The following is a 19,311-nucleotide window of genomic DNA, read 5'->3' on the forward strand; positions in this document are numbered from 1 at the left end:
AATAAATGAAAATAAATGGGTCAAAGTTCTAAATAGTTTGAGGACTAGATACTAGGAGAATAACAGTCAAGCAAATCAAGAAGGAGATTGAGATTAAGAGTGATGCAGATGCTTGGCAAACGGAAGTCCTATAAGCATGTCAAGAGTGATAGTGATCGGATGCTTGGAGAATGTAAGTCATGTAGGTCAACGTTAACCGAATACCTAGCAAACAAAGAAGAAAGACAAGACCTCTTGACAAGGAAACCACGGAAGTGAGCCTTCTTGACAAACAAAGAAGTCCGAAAGGTGAGGCCTCTTAGGAGGTAACTCCTAGTGAGTTGAGAATCGGGTGAACCTGAATTTGAGTTTTAGGTAGAGCTGACCTTATAATAGATGGTAGTCAAAGATCTAATTAACTGATGGTTAGATTCAGTGTTGAGTCGATGGGTAGTCTATTGGGATGAAGTTAGTCAACTAGACAATTGATTGGGATAAAGTTAGTCGACTAGGCAGTCCACTAATTTTTTGATAGGAAGCATTGATTAAAAAAGAAAGATTGCAACCATCAAATGACTTGCATGATACTAGTTAAGTTGAAGTGGATTGAGTTGACTAAAATATCCATTGTTGTTGTACATAAGGCTAACACAAGACTTAGAATCAGTCGACTAAATAAATTTGGAGACGATCGTTTTTGTGCAGAGCTAGGCTAAAGTGAAACTAAGTTGAATGTTATAAATATGGGACCAAAAGGATCTCGTGAGATTACTGAAAGCACTCACACTTAACATCCAAAGCCCCTTTCTTTAGTTTCTATAATCTTAATTTTCACTGTTACATTTCATACTTTTCTTTCTTTATGCTTAGCATATTTATCATTGTAAAAGCAATATTTATAAGAGGTTTCTCTACCTCCGAAAGGATCCAAAAAGGAAAACTATAGTGGCGGTATTCATGGGGTGACTCACTAACGAGTCATAGGTTGTAGAGTGCCTCTAGAAAAACTCTGATGAGGCGATAGTCATGGAGTGCCTCTAGAAAAAAATGTGACAAGTCATAGGTCGTGGAGTTCCTCTAGAAAAAAATGTGACGAGTTATAGGTCATGGAGTGCCTCTAGAAAAAAACTCTGAAAAAATGCAAAAACACAAAGAGGTGAGAACAAAATAGTTCCTGGATGTGCAAAGCTTCCTCAATTATCGAAAAAGAACATAAGCAAAAGAAGAATCAGTAAGCATCCTTTTAAGACAACTAATATAACTATAGAGAAAGCCCATGAATAACCAATATCAATTGATCCATATTATAACTTCATTTGCCAAAAATTCTAAAAGAAACTCACAAGGGAAAGAATGATTCTAGGTCATGAAGATGACATGAGAATTTCATAGAAAATGACAGCATACAAATGTAAAGCAGTTGTGAATTACACCTTTTCTGTTTTAATTAATGCAGGACTTTGCATGACTCACCATTAGAACCTCTTGCACTTTGAAGGACAGCAAATAGTTGTTTTCTTCCCTCTCTTGTATAGGCAGCTCTATTTTTTGCACTCATCTCACTCATCATATCCTGCTTCAAATTCAAAGTTGACATGATAGCTTATTAGTGTTTTTTATTTTCCAATATAAACATTTCATGTGATTAGCAATTTTTCCATGCTTAACTGCAAACAATAAGGCCACCAAATTTAACTTTGGGTGAACAGCCAGACTTCTAATTCGTGGTACAGGATAGACGGCTTCTCCTTCTTGAAGAGATAAAATCTTAGTAATATCAATGTTCTCAATTGCTGCAAAACAAGATCATAAGAATAGCTGTGTATGGTTAACTACTAATTGCAAGTTAGATTGACTCAATAACAGTCACATTCTAAGATTAGGCATACTAGTAGTTAGAAGGATGACAACCTGCATGTTCAAAAAAAGTTGCCTGCATAGGCTGTCTATTTGGATTAACAATCACGCGTGTCTTCCAAACTTGCAGTGTGCCATCCTTCATTACAGTAACAAGAAGCCGCACCATAGGAAGCCATGAAATGGATGTTATAGGATGAGATCCAGCCTGTGTACTGCATGAAAAAATTGAAAGGCAAGAATCAGAACCAAATCAAATGAAGCATCCAAAAATTGTATGCACCTAAAAGCAAAGTTCCTTTAATTTCCAAACAGCATCAAGCAATTAGTAGCAAACTCAAAGCATTACCATGCAACAAGAGCATAGCAGATTGAATCATATTTTAGATGCATCAATCATTAAATGTCATGATAAAAACCAAAAATCCATAGGTAAACTGCATGATCGGTTCCGGCATATTCGGACAATATTACTGGTCAAACTAAGAAAAATTATTTTCAATGTCAGGACTAGAACACTCAAAGGTTGCTCCTTAAATCTCTTCAGACAGGTTTAAAATTTGAAGTTATGTCAGAGTTTCCTTCGGAGGGAACAATATAATTTTGATATTGTATTGTGTCATGCCAATACAATTTCGATAACTTTTTACTTTTAAATGTGTAGACTAACTAAAAAACAATGTCTGTTAATATTTAATTATTTTTTATATATGCTCAATATTGAATTTATGTTTTGGGTGTTACCTTATGAGTTAATGCTTCAGCACAACTTTGTGAGTTGTTTGATGCTTGTTGAATTTGATGCAACAACAATTAATAAGCTATATACTAGAAACATATACTTTTATGATTATTTGCAAATATGAAAAGTAAGAAAGTTCAAGTGTTAATTACTTAAAGATTTATCACATAGGTGATTGCTCAACTATTTGGACTATTCTATAGCTCCTATTTCGAGTTTGAGAACCTGCATCTAAATTGGTCATAATAATGGTCTTCGACTCTAACATATTCAGATATATATAGTGAATCCAGATTATCACAAGTTTATAGTTTTCATCATGAGCATTACTTTTGTTATATGTGACTTCATATTATTATGGAATTTAATGTAATTTTTATCATTTTGAGAATATTTAAAAGTGCCAGCTAAATTTGGTTTAAGAATATAGATAAATTTCTTATTGTACAGTAAGGGGATGATAACTTTGGCTAATTGATATAACTGTCTAATAATTCTTAAATGAATGAGCGTTCACTTTATATCTTTATCTTTGCATGTAGCGTTTGATTGTTTTTGGGATTAAGATGTTTGAGAACATCTTAATTAGAAATTATCAATCAAAAAGATTCATTATCTTCCCCACCGGCATCTCCTTTATGTTTGTACTTTTTCAATCTGCTGAATAAGGATTTACCTTTTCGATCTATTGGCTAAGGAATTAAGATGATTATGGTAGAGCTCCTCCTAGATCAAGTAATGGATTCTCAACCTCAATAGCATTTCACCTGTTCAGCATGAAATATTCTCAGTCTAGAAAAATCCAATATGAGTCTGCATTAGTAGACTCTAAGTTCTTCCTTTTCTTCAATTATGGCCCTTAATTAAAGACACATTATAGTGCACATGAAACATCTTCTCTAAACAATGGTAAGAGAGATGATTTCGTATTTCGTAAGAACAAAGAAGAAAGTTGCCCAATTTCGTTTGCAACAGCTTAAAGACATCATCTGTGAAAGAGTCTGTACTGCAATTTCTTTTTCAGATTTAGAGCTGATCCTCCATATTATAACTACAACTCAATTGCATGATAAATACAACAACTAAACATTATCCCACTAGGTGGTCCGCTATATGGATCCTTTTATGTCACTTTATCCTTTACTATATCATCATCTATAATTAAATAACTTTTATATTGTTTTATTATTGTTAACCAAGTCATTTTTGGTCAACCTCTTTCTCGTTTGATGTACTTATTTGTCATAGTTTCACATAGTCTAACTAGAGCATTTATTAGCTGCATATCCGTACCATTTTAAATATGTCTCTCGAAATTTTTCGTCAATAGATGCAACTCCAGCTTTCTCTCTAATACTCTCATTTCTTATTCTGTTTATTGTCGTATGTCCACACATCCACCTTAACATCCTCATCTAATTCTCATCTTCTGCTCATGTGCTCGAGTCATGACCCAACATTCAGCGTCATATAACATTTGATTATCTACAAAATAATTACTTAACCACATCTAATCATGTAACAATGTAATGATTATCAATGAAATGAATTCTCTAGTCGATAAGTATGTCTTCAATCTTGATAATAAGATTGATGTTTTGGTTTGATGTTATTTGTCTGCCTATGCATCAATAAAAAATTGAAATAACAAACGAAAATCATTCCTAACAAATAAATACATTAATATAAATATGGCATATCTACAACAATGCAATTTTTATTAACTACAAAATTATTCAATTAAAAACCAAAGTTAACCCATTAACAATTAATTAATTAATTAATACAAATAATATATAAAAATCAATTGTATTAGTTATTTTATAACTTTATATTACTATTATATTTGTACATATAAGTGTTATTAACTTTTATATATGTATATATATATATATATATATATATAATTAAAAATTTCGACCCGAGCCAAAATTTCAATTCCAGACTGAAACGATACACTTTCGATACTGTATCGTGTCATGCTAATATAGTTTTGATACTTTTTAAAATTTTAAATATTAATATTTGATTATTAAATATGCTCACTAAGTTATATTTGGAGTAGTTGAGTCCGTATTTCAATATTTTCTCATAGGATAATGCCTATTAAATTTTTAGAAATAATATTTTAAAAAATAAGTAATTCTTAAAATTCAAAACTAAATATAAAATTATAAAATAATTTGAAAGGCTACAGAAAATTATAAAATTATTTGAATAACTTAAATCATTTTTTGAAATGTAAATTTTTTATTTTTAAAAATTTATTTGAAATGTTTAAGAATTATATTTTGAAAAAATAGATTATTTTAAATTTATATTCAATTTTTTTATATATTAAAAATAAAATATTTATTAATTTTTTATATTATTTAAAATTTTAAAATAATTTTTAATATTTTATAATAATTATTAGTATTAAATATAATTATTATATATAATTAATCAATTATTATAATAAAAAAATACATATTTAAAAAAAATAAAACCACGGTTGTTGCAGCCCCATTGAGACCACCGAGGGGTCGTCGCACCCTCCACGACCCTGCAAATGGTCGGGTCGCGACACCATCTACGACCTCGCCAAGCCGTCGCGGCCTCGTGAAGCTGTCATGGCCTCGCAAAGCTTCCACAGCCTCATGGTCACGATGTCGGTCCCACGTCGAAAGGGTAAATATGTTTTAGATGGCACGGCTCAGTATTTCAAACCTTATATGTATATATAACAATTAATTAATTTATGATTAAATCATACAACTACCTTATATACATCATTATGTCTTTGTCGTAGTCCTCCACACATCTATCGATGCTCACTGGCACTACCTAGGCCTTAAAACCTTAATTTATAACTTGATTGCTTCTTCCCTGATGATGGATAGAATGAAACAAATTCAATTCCTTTTGTCTCATCCCATGTCCTCCGTGAGCATACCAAGAGACCACAAGAATGTGTGGTACGAACACCATTTGTAATTTTACCTCATGCTAGTAGATTTTGGTGTCAATGTGAGGTTGAAATGAGAAGTTTTTTCAAACTACTAACTAATACTAGCTTAATAGTCCAAAAGTATATCCACATGGTAAAGGTCAATTTTTGTACATAATGAACCTTAAACAATTTTTTACATTTTAATACTTGATAAATATTAGACCCTAGGATCAAATATGAAACACATGACTTTCCAATGTCAAGTTGTCTCATGCTTTTAGTTAGCTCTTATATTAGAATTATGGTGTCATTTTCATGGTAAAACATGATTTTACTTTCATTATCCTGGTAAAACATGAATTTACTTATTTATCAAAGTCTATCATGTTTGAACCTTTAAATTGCTCCTAAAATAACTTGCCTCATGAAAAGAAGATATACATATATGGTCAAGATATTGTCCTCTGTAGATTTATTCCAGTGTAAGATATTAAATAATAAAAGTTTGTTCCTATTGATAGTTTACAAGGAATTAATCCACATACCCCGTCCCCCCCCCCCCCCCCCCAAACAACTACCTCTATATATATAGATGCTGTATTAATGATATTACACAAAGACCCCAATAATACATAATTATGTCTTTGTCAAAACCCTAATAGTTTGAATAGTAACAATTTAGTCAGGAAATGTACTAACTAATCGTTAAAACTAACAAAGGAGGTGACATTCTTATTAGAATGTATTTTTTCTATGATGAAATTACATGAAATTGTCATGAGAATCTGTAAATAATTTATCCTATCATGAAATTCAGATGAGTTTGCACATTGCTAAGGTCATATATTCTCCCTCTGCATTTGACATTGCTGCTACAATTTATTTTTTAACTTTTTTAAGAAATAAGATTATGTTCTAAGAGAATGCAATAATATGATGTAAGTTGTCTATCTATAGGGAGTATGTCTAGTCTACATCAGCAAAATCAATAATAGAACAAAATCCCTTTCCCTAAAACATTCTTGAGGTATCATAAAATTCTTAAGGCTGCTAACTAATGATCATAGGATGGGCTCTCCAAAAACCATAATTATGAAACTCAAACCAGATTGATCATAAAAAATCAAACCTGGGTCTCAGTTTGATTCGATTTTGTGACTTGATCAGAAGTGTGTCAGCGAAAAGTTGGTTTGACTGACTAGTTTTATCAAACCAATAAAACTGGTCGATTTAAAACAATCGGCCAAGATTTTTCAACACTTGAAAAATTAAAATCAGATTAACTACTTACCCTAACCCTTAAGCAATTCTTCTCTCACCATGCGCACCGAGCTTAGTCTTGATTCTCAAACTTTTTTTCTCCTTCTCGTCTTACTTTCTCCCATCTTTAGTTTTTGCTAACACTATCATGTCACACAGGAGAACATCATCAAACTGTTCTACTCAACTTGAGAAGTGAGGCGTCGAGCTTTTACACGAAGTCAAACTCAGGGATAATGCAGCCTACTGTTGGCATAAGGAAGATCTTCAATTGTCAGCTAACATGTTTTCAAAGCCCTGACTCAGAGGCAAGGTTTCACCACTCATATTGATCTCTGATGAGCTTCTGCTATCAGAAAGAGCTAACCCTGATGAAACTATTCTTCTTCCATTTTTACGCTTTGTTCTTTGTTTCTCAGGAAAGAATATACCAAGTCACAACTTAAATTAAGCCAGCCAATTTTATATGTTGCACAGCTTTAACCCTAGATTAAATTTTGACCTCCTAACAAGCTTGGTGATAGCAAGAACTGAATTTATCTTAGGTGATGATAAAATGTAACAAAATTTGTTTGTGTTGCTGCCCATTGTTTAGTTGTTCATACAACTAAATTAAGGTCTTTCGGTCCTCTTTTTTTTTTTTCTCATTCATAGGATTATAGGTATTACAAAAATTAGCATCTAGCTAATTGTGAGATTAGTATTTACTATCACATTAATAAGCTATGCTAGAAGTTGCAATGTTTTGATATTTAAGATGTTATGATAGGTATAATTTTAAATTTATTCATTCTTATTTCTTGTTAATATAAATTTTTTACTGATAAAAATTAGATGTATATGTATATTAGTTAATTTTTATATACCTGATATTTAATTATTAGCTAGTTTGACCAAGCCAATTCCGGATTCAATATGCAATCGACTAATTAGCCCATTGATTCATCCACTGAAGCAGTGATCAGAAGTGTTTCAGGGTTCCTCTTTGAAAACTATGCCAAGAGTTAGCTGATCAAACTCATTATAAATGTACTGTGAAATACTTTAATTCCACACTAACATTTTGTATTATCAAGGTCGAATAGAGGTTCTCGTCTGGTATTAGCTTAGCACTAGGGTCCATCAAAGTATCCACCGGTCTAGCCCTCAAGATACCAACCTCCTCGAGTATATCCAAAACATACTTCCACTGAGAGAGATAGATACCTTCTCCAAACGAGACGGCTTTATACCAAGTAAATACCTAAAATCACCCAAGTTCATAGTCTAGGAATGTTGTAAAGATAACCATTCAACTGTGATTTCAATGGAGCCATCACCCATAACGATGATATCATTATTATAAGGATTTGTTTTCCTAATGGAGACAAGCAAATACCGAGTAATTTGACACACTCTTGATTATGGTATACTGAAGAAGGTGGAGAAAGGTTGAGCTAAGCTTCTCAAAATAAGCATTCGAAGGTTCTTTTAAGCTATACAATGATTTTCAGCTTGTATAACAGTCTAGTCTCCTCTTGAGCAACAAACCACAGCTTTCTCTGTCTAACTTCCTCTAATTGATCGTCGTAAAGAAATGCATTTTTGATGTAAAATTGAAGTGACCCATGGTAAGTAGCCGACAAAGAAAGGAATAACCAGACCAAAGTAATTTTTGCAACTGAAGAAAAGGTATTGAGGTACATAAATTTGAATAATCTGAGTCTACCCTTTTGCCACCAATGAAGCTTTGAGGCGGTTAACGGTACCAGTAAGAGAACACTTAATTCTAAAGAACCATTTGCCCACAGTAAATTTTCATTGAAGAGAAACAAGCACCTAAATGCCATTGGAGTGAAGGGCATCTATCTCATCCCGCATAGCGTGTCTCCGTCTAGAATCTAAAAGACCCTCTAAGTCATTTCTAGGAACAAGTTTCAAAATAAGACAAAAAAAAAAAAGCATAATATTTGGGTGATAATGAAGCATAGGATACAAAACGATCCTATATACATAGATCCTCATAACCCTAGTTAGCCCTCCACCCCACCACCACCACCACCACCACCACCACCACCACCACCACCATCTCTACATATAGATGTATTAATGATATATTGCACAAACACCCCCATATAATACATAATTACATGTGATGGCCACGACACCTATATAGCATGTTGACTGCACCTACACGTACCTAATGTCATTATTCAATTTAGTAAAGTTCAACCATTTTCAGAATGACATTAAGACAATCATAGAGATGAGTTTACATGCAGGAAATTAACTAAGGCAAATCTGTTATAATCAACCAACCATAAAAGAAAAGGATGATCAAATCAACCTGCCAATGGAATGCAATGGATGCATCATCAAAAAAAAAAAAAAAGGAGATAACACAGTGATATATTCAGGTATCCAAGATTTAGATTAACTGTGGAATCATATTTGAAATGCCTTCAGATAACTAAATACTGAAACAATACATATTCGACCAATTCTGCATAGTTCCTATCTTATATTTAAACTCGCATTCTGTTGACATATGTCCTCATGAGGTACATAATCTTATCAGCTTCCACATTTTGTACCTCAAGTGAAAGGAAATAAGTAATTGTATTGAGAGGACTTACATTCCAATCATATTAGGCCTATCAGTTGAGACATCCCAAGCCAAAAGTGTGCCCTTTCTATCACCAACAAATATCCATTCCAAGGTTGGATGAAAAGCAAAAGCACTTGCACCCAAGAGCTTAATTGTATTATCCACTGAGCCAAAAACAGTAAATGTCAGCACATGTTAGGAAGACAAGTAAAAGATAGTTCAAATACAATTAATAAGAATGATGAAAAGGATATAAGCAATGATATAATGATACGTTGCAGGGTATAGTGGACAGCATATGTCTGAATGTTATAGGCCCGAATCAAGCCATCAGCATAAGCCACATACTACAGAGGGATAAGAGAGAAAAAAATTAGACACCAGACAAAAGCACAAAAGGCACACGGAATGAAATAGTGTATAAATTCAAAAGAATGCTTAATTGTACTTAAGCATATTACCAAAGCAGGAAGTCGTGGATGACAAGCAAGGTTGACAATAGGCTTTTTAAGATCTGTTTTTATTTTTGTTGGAGGTCTACCTCCCTCAACTGTGCCAACCACTTCATATTGCCAGGAACATTACATGTCATTTAGTATACATAACAAAAGATAAAAGGCCGCAACAAAATGATAATGGAAAAATAAATAAAACCTGTCACACTCATCCGTTTGTGAAAACCAAAAAATACAACAGGCTGTAGAGGTGTCAATGCAAAGTTGACTTCTGCATCCACTGAAATACGCTCTGATCTCTTCTCAGGTGAGTGTAACACAAGAGTCTGCTCAGTGTCAAAATCACATGACCGGATTGTACAATCCTGCATTCACAAAAGGTAAAAGATATATAACAGAATGATCAGATTATTTATAGCATCTAGCTAAAAAAAATATAAACTAAGAACATGTTCAACCAGTTATGAAGTTGAAGAATATACATACATCAGGAGCGTTAGTTAAATGTTGAAAGCATATTCAAGAGTGTACAAATACATGTATACAGGTCTTTAGATATCTATTTAGATCTGATACTACATCAGACATGAATAGACCCTAAAACCTCACATGAATAAGAAACTAACAAAGGTAAGTTTATCAAAGAGCAACAAGTACTCGGATTAGGCAAACAAATTGAGCTAAAACACAACTTCATTTTCAACAACAGTCAACATATATACATGAAGTAGTAGTGAGAGCAAGGTTCAAAATCTCGAGTCGTGTTGAAGTTTCGATTTTTAACTAGAACGACACTATTTCAGTATCGTGCCAATATTTCAATACATGGTGGTAATAATAGATTGGAGTTCAATAAAAAAGGAAATGAAGCGTAAGGAGACATTGTCAACGTCAAGCATGGTTTTAATTAAATCTGGTAACATGTTGGACGAAATGGTCGAAACATATCTCTCCAGTAAATTATTAAAATTCAATACCACTCAACACAAACAATGTCTCCTTCCATTACTTCATCTCCTTCTTCCTTCAACCCCGTGCATTGGAGCATCGACATGATATTAGACCAATATCTTTCTAATCAAAAACTAAAACTGCAGCACAACTCGAGATTTTGAACCTACGTGCCTAGTGGTATCGAGTTTCGATGATTTACTAGAACAATTTGGCCTAGCACGGTACAAGATTTCAAATCATGAGTGAGAGAAGTGTCAACTAAAAAACTCTGAGAAAAGTTTATTGAAAACTAAAATACATATAATTGAATTTCCACACAAATCACACAAGAAAAAAAAACAAAAATTGAGCATCATCAATAATAAACTAATGAAAAATAATTTAATAAAAAAATCAAATATCATATTGCATTGGTGTCCTTTTCATGATTGGATAAACTATATACCTAGAGTTAAACAAGATTCCCTCATAGTAACAATGATAATTTAATTCTAATTTTTGGAAATTAAATGATGAAAAATTGGCAATCAGCAACAGCAACTAGTACAAATAGAAGAGTTTGTGCAATCCAAAGAAAAGTAAACTTTTAGAGAGAAAAAGGTACTAACAAATTTCATAATACACCTGATACAAGCAAAGTTATTTTCTACTGCTTCAGGCCATTTTGAAATACATGTGCAAAGACCCAAAAGGAAATGTTAACGTGCATCACTCATGACTCCCAAAGTACAGCAAAGTGGAATAAAACAAGTTATTTTGTGTAAAAAAAGAATAAAACAAATCGCATGTGCATTAATTTATTGAGAGTGTATTATTAGTTGGATACTTTTTTCTCTCTGTTTTGTCATCAAAATCAAACCCTTAATGCATCCACAAATATGGGGAAAAGATAAGTCATTTGATTCTGATAAATGCCTTTTTGGATATAAATATTTTAACAACCAAAATTTACTGCCCATGCATTGGACAAGTTGAGCAACAACTAAAACCTTGATTTAGGTCATGTTTCCTATGAGGGAGGGAAATGGCTAACTATAGAACTGTTGTAGGAAACAAAAATTATAAAGACTAGAGAAATGTTTCCCTAGTGTCTGTTTCCCTGGAGGGAAGGAAAATAAAAGCACTTAAATTCTCATAATTTCCTAGGAAGGAAGGAAAGAGAAAAGGAAACTTTTAATATTGATTTGTTAAAAACATTTAAAAAAAAAAGGCAGCCCGGTGCACGAAGCTCCCGCCATGCGGGGTCCCGGGGAAGGATTCATTGTACGCAGTCTTACCCTGCTTTTTGCAAGAGGTTGTTTCCAGGATTCGAACCTGTGACCTTTTTATGTTTTTTTTAAACATTAAAAAAACATAAATAATAAATAGACTTGAAAAAAAATATGGTTTTTACTAACTAGTTTTAATGGGCATCTGTGCCTTTAAAAGTAGAGTTTTGCCCGATTTGAATGGAAACCAAATTGACTTGTGCTGGAGAAATAATTCCCTAGTTATTTCCTTCACTCCATTTCTGCCCAAGGAAACAAAGTGAAAAAGCAGTTGGAGAATTATCGTCCCACCAGTGTTTCCTTCCTTAGGTGATTCCAACCAAGAAAACAGACTTAAGCAATAGAAATTATTCCATACCCCACCAATCAAACCTTATCCCACTACAGAAGACTGTATAAAAAAACAAAAATTTGACTACATAAATATTAAAGCATATTATTTATAACAGAATATGCATCTTAACCATCACCAATTAGCACAGAATTAGCTTTTGAAAATTTGGCAAATGATGCTATTAGAGTTTAGTTTTGTTCTTTGCAAGATCTAGGTAAGTTGGATCTAATTGCCAGTATACTTTTAAATTGTCAATGTCTTGTTTTATCAACCATTTGAGAAAATAAACTATGATGTTCACAATTTTATATTGCATGTACTTATTAAGGGCATGTTTACTTGGGCAGAAGAGGAAAAGGTGGAGGGGAAGGAGGGGAAGGAGGGAAGGGAAGTGAAAAGGCACCTTTCCTTTGTTAACTAAACTTTAAAGGAAGAGCTGAGAGAAGAGTTAGATGGGAAGAGGACCCACTTCCCTCTCTTTCCTCCAAAAATTGATCCTCCCAGATCCCAAATCTGTTTGTTAAAGAAAATCATCGCCTCAATCTACTTTTTCTCTTTTCCTTCTATCATTCCTTTTTTGACAGGTAAACAACATGATGACACATTTTCTTCTCTCCCTTCCCAGCAGGGGTTCCTGTCTCTTTCCTCTTCATCCTCCCAAGTAAACATTGCCTTAAAATCCTGGTGAACTTTGTGGGCTTTCGTGTTTACTGAAATGTTAGGACTGTCTAGCAAAAGAAAGCATCTTTTTGTGTGGTCCAAGATATCACTAGTAGCCTGCAAGCAATTTCACAAAAATTGGCTGAGGATGTTAATGGTGACTAATTCTAGGATATCTTGCTCCTTCTGTCATTATTTCATTTTTAAAAAAAAAAATAGTATTTCTTCATTTTTATTACATGCATCAACAGTAGATCCCCATCCCAATCATCTGCCCTTATGTCATGCCTCTCTTACTAGGTGCCCCCCAATTTATCCGGGAAGCATTTGACCAATTCTTGAAATACTTTGGTTTCATGTCTTAACTAAGAGCCATCAAATAATATTGACAGCCTGTGCAAAAAATGACCCTTTTGTGGGTTTACATCATGGTATGAATAATTTTGGTAAAAAAGATCTGACCCTTATCCAATCATCATAAAATTACAAGATAGTATTAGAGAGAACTAGGAGGAGATCAACACTGACTAGAACAAGCAAATCCAGCTCAACCACGTGAAAGTCAATTGAAGTCTCAATCAAAAATGCAACAGTTCCTCATGACTATGTTTATATTTGTAGAAAAAAAAAAGAAATTCCATACTCGCCAACACATAGAAAGTTCAGGAAGACATTGACTGTGACACTAAATAGACTAACCTCAAGGATGGAAATTAGAGCATGTCCACTGGTAGGACTATATGACATGCGAACAACAGGAGAACCAATATCAATTGAAGAAATCTTGCTTCCTGTAAGAGCATCAAATTCTAAAGAAAAGAAAAGTGAATCAGTACATGAGGATCAAAGCAGAAGAAATAGCTATAGCACACTTGTCTAGAGAGATATACATAGAACAAAGTACATAAAAATCAATGATTCTTCAACTATTTGAAGTAGAACCAGCTCAGAAACAGCACATCTACTCAAAGTTACATCTTTGAGATTTAAAGTGTACGCTCTCTATCTTGAAACAAAGTTTTCGAATCAAATTTATTAGAAGTTTTAGACATTGATCAGAAATCACAAATTAACCATTTGACAATTTGGCTGTCCTTGCCTTGTCCGTACACAAGCTTAGCTAATTCTAAATTGAGAGGCAGATCCGCATACTCTATTGTACGTGTTACCATCCAAATTGCAATGATAATGAACATTAAGTTTGCCACGTATATGCACTCCATAAATCCTAACGCCTTGCATCGAACACACCTAAAGCGAACTCACCAAAAAAGAAAAAAAAAATGGCAAGTTTTCCACATCAAAAGCAAGAAACGATCAGTTAGTACCAATGATGTAGGTACCAACGGCGACGGCGATGAGGGCTTGGGACGGATGGAAGACTGCGGCGTGGGGCTGAAGGGGCTTGAGGCCGTGACCAACGTGGCGCAGGTCCAGATGATGCACCGTCTCCCACTCCATTCCTGTATTCAGACACTAAGTATTTCTCTCCAGCCTTCTTCTCCGCACCTTCGCCTCCTCTTCCTCCTCCAGCAGATCTACAAGACCCCTCACGGTGTTTATTTGAGAATCGAGGCAGCGAGGAGGGTCAGATCTACCATGAGACCACAAGGATCGAAGAAATTGATGTGAGATCTCGCAGTCGCCGGTAGAGGAAGAGCTCCTGTGACATCAGAAATGGAGACGGAGGAAAAAGGGTGGAAAGTGCAATTTTCATATAGACGCTCGCTTATTCATTAATCTCAACAACCTCTGTTGAAGATAAGTGGCCAACTTCTCAAAGTCTCGTCTCAAGTCAGACACGGGCACGATCAGTCACGGTCGGACCGGAGCGAGACGAAATAAAATTTAAAATAAAAAATGGGTAATTAATTCCTAATTTAGTCCCTACGTAGTCCTTCCTAATTTTTTAATTGATCAAATTTAGTCTTCTAATTTTCAAACATTTTCTCAAATCAATTATTCTGTCCAAATCCCTGTTAAAATAGACGGGAAGACTTGTTTAACCGGTAGACAAATAGACGACCCTCTTTGGCATCGCGTCAGTCGAGTTCTGCTCCACTGTCATCGTTATTCGTCGCCAAAATCTAATTTTACGGTCGAATTCGATTTTTACCGGAGCTCTCTGTTAGTTTACCTGGGAAACAGGGCCAGCGGCGTTGGAGGAAGACTTGGTGATGTCGGCGTCGTAGGTGGGCGTGAGGTTGAGGCGGAAGAGGCTGAAGGAGCACTCGGAGGTCGGATCGGGCTTCATATCTTCGTCGTAGAGCGCGAAGATGTAGGTGTCCACCGACTTACCCGCCGCCATCGGCGTTCCGACGAGGGAGTGCAGGTGTGCCACCAGCCCGTCGTTGTATGCCTGGGTGTTCTCCACCGTCGCTCCCTCCTCCCCTGCGTCCCCCCTGTACGGCCACCCGGTCTCCGCCACAACAATCTCCACCTTCGGGAACCCCGCCGTCGTGATGGCCGCCCTCACTGCATCCACCTGTGCGTCGAACATGTTCATGTAGGTCGACCCCGACCTAGCGTCGTGCCACCCGACATTGGGCTAGAAGAAAGGGTAGGGATTGATCATGAAGGGCTTCCGGTGTCCTTTAGGAAGGCGAGGACGCCCTTGAGTGCAAGAAGCACATCGTCGCGTGGAAGGCGCCGGAGGAAGGCGGATCGGAGCTGACGGGCACCGACATGATCAATAGGTCACTTCCACATGTTAAACAAGTCTTCCTGTCTATTTTAACGGGGATTTGGACGGAAAGATTAATTTGGGAAAACGTTCGAAAATTAGAGAATTAAATTTGGTCAATTAAAAAATGAGGGACAAAATCAACATCATGTCAAATAATGAGAGACTAAATTGAGAATTACCCCAATAAAAAATAAAAAAAAATAGATTGATAGAAATTTTTTAGAAAAAATATTCAATATTAAAAAATTCTTAAATATTATTAAATATTGACTCATCTATAATAAATAAAATTAAATTAAAAAAATAAATGCAGTATAATGAATTAGATATTTAATTTTTATTAATTAATATTTTAAATTTAAATAATAAATAAAGAATAATTATAGTCACCATTAACATTAATATATTTTGTTTATTTAAAACATTTATACTTATGTTTACTATTGAGTAGATTTAGCCTACCGTCATATATTTTAATCATCTCTAAATTAACATAATTTTTATATATGAGAATTTTTTCCCTCTAGGTGAGCTGTTTTTTTCTTTGCTTCATTGATTTTATTTCGATTTCCTATGTGGTTCGATAAATTTTGATGTTGGGTCAATTGATATCAGTATTGCAGTCGGGTGATTTAATTTTGATAGTAGTTAATTCTATTATTCATTATCCTCAAACTTTAATTACTTCTTTATCCACCACTCATTTGCAATCTTGTACCTATTTCTTTCTTTAATTTTTCTTTAGTAATTACTCTTTTATTTAGAAAGCTAAAAAAAAAAGACAGAAATATAGTGTTCTTGCTCATCACCACTAAAAGCATAGATGACGCCACCATGAAGATCTTCATCACTTTCCCTAGGTTTCCCTTCTGCCTTGCTACTCTCCACCGTCTCGCCCCATAATCATCCGCCATTATTTCAAGACATCATCATTTTCCTCAAACGTTACACCATAATTTTGTTGTTCTTTTATCTTGCCTTCCCGATCCACCAACACTAGCTCATCACGCTAGCCACAACCATGATGCTAGCTCCTCTTGATTGCAAACAATGTACATTGGAATAAAGAAAAACCAACACAATTTCTAAATAGATTTAATTGAACTTTTGCATTTTAATTTATAAGAAAGTTATTATCTTTTTTAGATCAAATAAAGAGCAAATTGGCTATCTTCCTTATTAGTTCAGCTCAAAACTAAAGCAACTTCAATATCAACTAATGTTATCTTTTTGTCAGCATGAATCAAACACAAAAATAAAATTGTAATCATTCACAGTGATCTCTTGAAGAAATCAAAAAGTTGTTGGACATCGCTACTGTCGAAAGCACGATCATGGGTAACCGAAAAGTACTTTAAGGTTCACGAGCCCAATCTCTTTCCTCTCGGATGTTCTCCTTTGTTCATTGTCGTTGATTGTTGTCTTTTTGTCAACATGAATCAAACACAAAAATAAAGCTATAACCACTCACAGTGATCTCCATCGCCTCTTCCTTTTTTTCTACTCCCTCTCTCAATTGCCCTTGGACGCCATTTTAAATAGGAAGCAAAATATCGGTTACTAACCGATGCTTTGATGGCTTTCAATGGAGGAAGATGAAGGTGAATGGTCACCCCTTCATCTTCTTAACGTTGCAACTGATGCAATGTCTAACATCTTCCACTCGTCCAAATCAATCCAAAAATATTTTCTGGTCACATAGACCTTGTCAGTCACATAGACTACATGCTGATCATGTCACAATGCCAAAGCCAAACATTAATTGGTCACAAAGACCAAATAAGTCACATAGACTATTTGACGATCAAGTCACGAAGACCAGATCAAAAATTAATTAGTCACAAAGACCAAATAAGAACATCCTCCATTCCATACATTAGAGAAAATGGCTCATGCGACAGCAAGCATACTGAGCATTTATTGCTAAGAAGATTATTACACCTTACATAGCTGCTCTTTAGAACGAATCAGAGACATCAATGACTTGTTTTTACCCCCAGATTAAATTATTTATATCATTATAAACATCTCTAATCCCTCACATTAACTATATGTCGAGCATGTTCAACATCTCCAATTAAACAACTATTCACAATTACATTTTATATATTGAACAAAAAATGTAATTGGTACCAGTGAATAAATGTCACAGATGTAAATCAATCTTAATATTCCTTTTTAGCTAGAATCTATTCATTCTAATCAGTCGCTTTCCTAGTTATGCTCCATAGACCGAATCATCCATAGTCAGTGGTGGACCGACTGGGGGGAGCTGAGGGAGGATTCAGCCCCCCCCAGCCTGGTTGCCGTCCATTAGATATCACCGGACGACAAGAAATTTTCCGCACAGAGCAAAAGGATGAGGAGGCTTCAGCCTCCTCCACCTGGACGGCTGGACGGCTGGACGCCGGCGCGCCGCCCACTGCCATTGTCGGACGCCAATGTAGCCATGTACCCGTGTAGGCCCTGTGGCGGTGCACCGGCGGCTTGTGTTGTACGGTGCGACCATTGTGCGTCTGTGCCATGCGACCATGCGGGTGTGCTGCCTGCCACTGCCGGAGAAGACAAAGGCATTAAGCATTTTGTTTTGTTTTTCATTTCCTTACCAATTTTAATTAAACAATAGTGGCAGAGTGGGGCCCAAAGTTAAATAAATTAAATAATAAAAAAACAAAAAACATTAAACTGGACTGCAACTTTGTAAATTGTAAATATGCTTTTTTATTCTTTGGCCCCAATTCATCATTGTTGCTTCACATTTCGCAGAACGACAGAAACCTCAAACCCTAACTCCTTGACTTCTTCCTCCTCTCCCACTCAACTCTCCTCCAACTCCAAGGCTCTAGAGTCCAAGGCAGCAAGGCTCCAAGCCTCCAACTCGCGGTCTCTCTTGCGGATAGCCAGGCGGCAACCGGCAAGCGCTAAGCGACGACATTAGTTTGAACTCTGAAGTCTCCATTTTCCAACCTGCAAGGTTGCAACCGAGTCTCTAAGACTAACTCTAAGGCTCTAAGCTCCAACACCATTTCTTCATAAAATCACAAGGTTAGAACTTAGATTTGCTATGTTTTAATTTTTTTTTATTATTTGATTTTTTTTGGAAATGTACAGTCTACAGAATACCATATTACAATTTAACATATATTTTCCATTACATTTGTAGTTGTCCATTACATAATTTATTTTTAGTTATTTATTTATGTTGGATATGGAGAGATTTTTTAAACGAACTCGTAGTTCCGGCTTTGGCTCTTCTAATGAGCCGAAGTTATTGAATAAGTAGAAAATCAATCCCATGTAAAATTAAATTTGGATGATATTGTTAGTGATCCGGGATTACGAAAACCAATTGAAGAATTTGATATTACTATTCGAGATCAAGCTCGAAGAGAGTATACGCTCCGAGGGCCTTGTCAACCAAATGGTCATGTGTATTTGAAAATAACTTTTGGTAATCAAGAAAGAAGTTTTCAAGGAACTTGGTATAAAAAATATACATAGCTAGAGTATAGCATATCAAAAGATGCTGCATTTTGTTTTTGGTGTTATCTTTTCAAACCTTTAAATAAAGAAAATGTAGATAATGCCTTTATAAAA

The 19,311-nt window shown here is 35.0% G+C and overlaps 2 protein-coding genes across 2 annotated transcripts in view; both read right to left on the minus strand.

The window, feature by feature from the left end:
* The window catches only part of LOC121981456, a 57,687-nt gene extending 42,935 nt beyond the window's left edge, over positions 1 to 14,752 (minus strand). Inside the window, exons 1-9 of the mRNA XM_042533985.1 lie at positions 14,357 to 14,752; positions 13,728 to 13,837; positions 10,012 to 10,177; positions 9,819 to 9,919; positions 9,632 to 9,704; positions 9,386 to 9,521; positions 1,891 to 2,051; positions 1,648 to 1,772; positions 1,453 to 1,552 (exon numbers count right to left, since the gene is read on the minus strand). Coding sequence (XP_042389919.1) covers positions 1,453 to 1,552; positions 1,648 to 1,772; positions 1,891 to 2,051; positions 9,386 to 9,521; positions 9,632 to 9,704; positions 9,819 to 9,919; positions 10,012 to 10,177; positions 13,728 to 13,837; positions 14,357 to 14,489 — 1,105 coding nt within the window. The 5' untranslated portion in view covers positions 14,490 to 14,752. The remainder of the gene's footprint in view (positions 1 to 1,452; positions 1,553 to 1,647; positions 1,773 to 1,890; positions 2,052 to 9,385; positions 9,522 to 9,631; positions 9,705 to 9,818; positions 9,920 to 10,011; positions 10,178 to 13,727; positions 13,838 to 14,356) is intronic.
* A 404-nt stretch (positions 14,753 to 15,156) lies between these two features.
* LOC121979921 (glucan endo-1,3-beta-glucosidase 7-like) lies at positions 15,157 to 15,534 on the minus strand. Its single transcript, XM_042531897.1, has one exon. The coding sequence runs from the start codon at positions 15,532 to 15,534 to the stop codon at positions 15,157 to 15,159; it is 378 nt and encodes a 125-aa protein (XP_042387831.1).
* Positions 15,535 to 19,311: the final 3,777 nt, after the last annotated feature.

This window comes from Zingiber officinale, chromosome 5A (assembly GCF_018446385.1).
Source record: "Zingiber officinale cultivar Zhangliang chromosome 5A, Zo_v1.1, whole genome shotgun sequence".
In the NCBI taxonomy this organism is placed as follows: domain Eukaryota; kingdom Viridiplantae; phylum Streptophyta; class Magnoliopsida; order Zingiberales; family Zingiberaceae; genus Zingiber; species Zingiber officinale.

What these genes read in the sequence shown, in the direction of transcription:
- LOC121979921 (XM_042531897.1), bottom strand. Translation starts at nt 15,534, where the DNA reads ATGAACATGTTCGACGCACAGGTGGATGCAGTGAGGGCGGCCATCACG.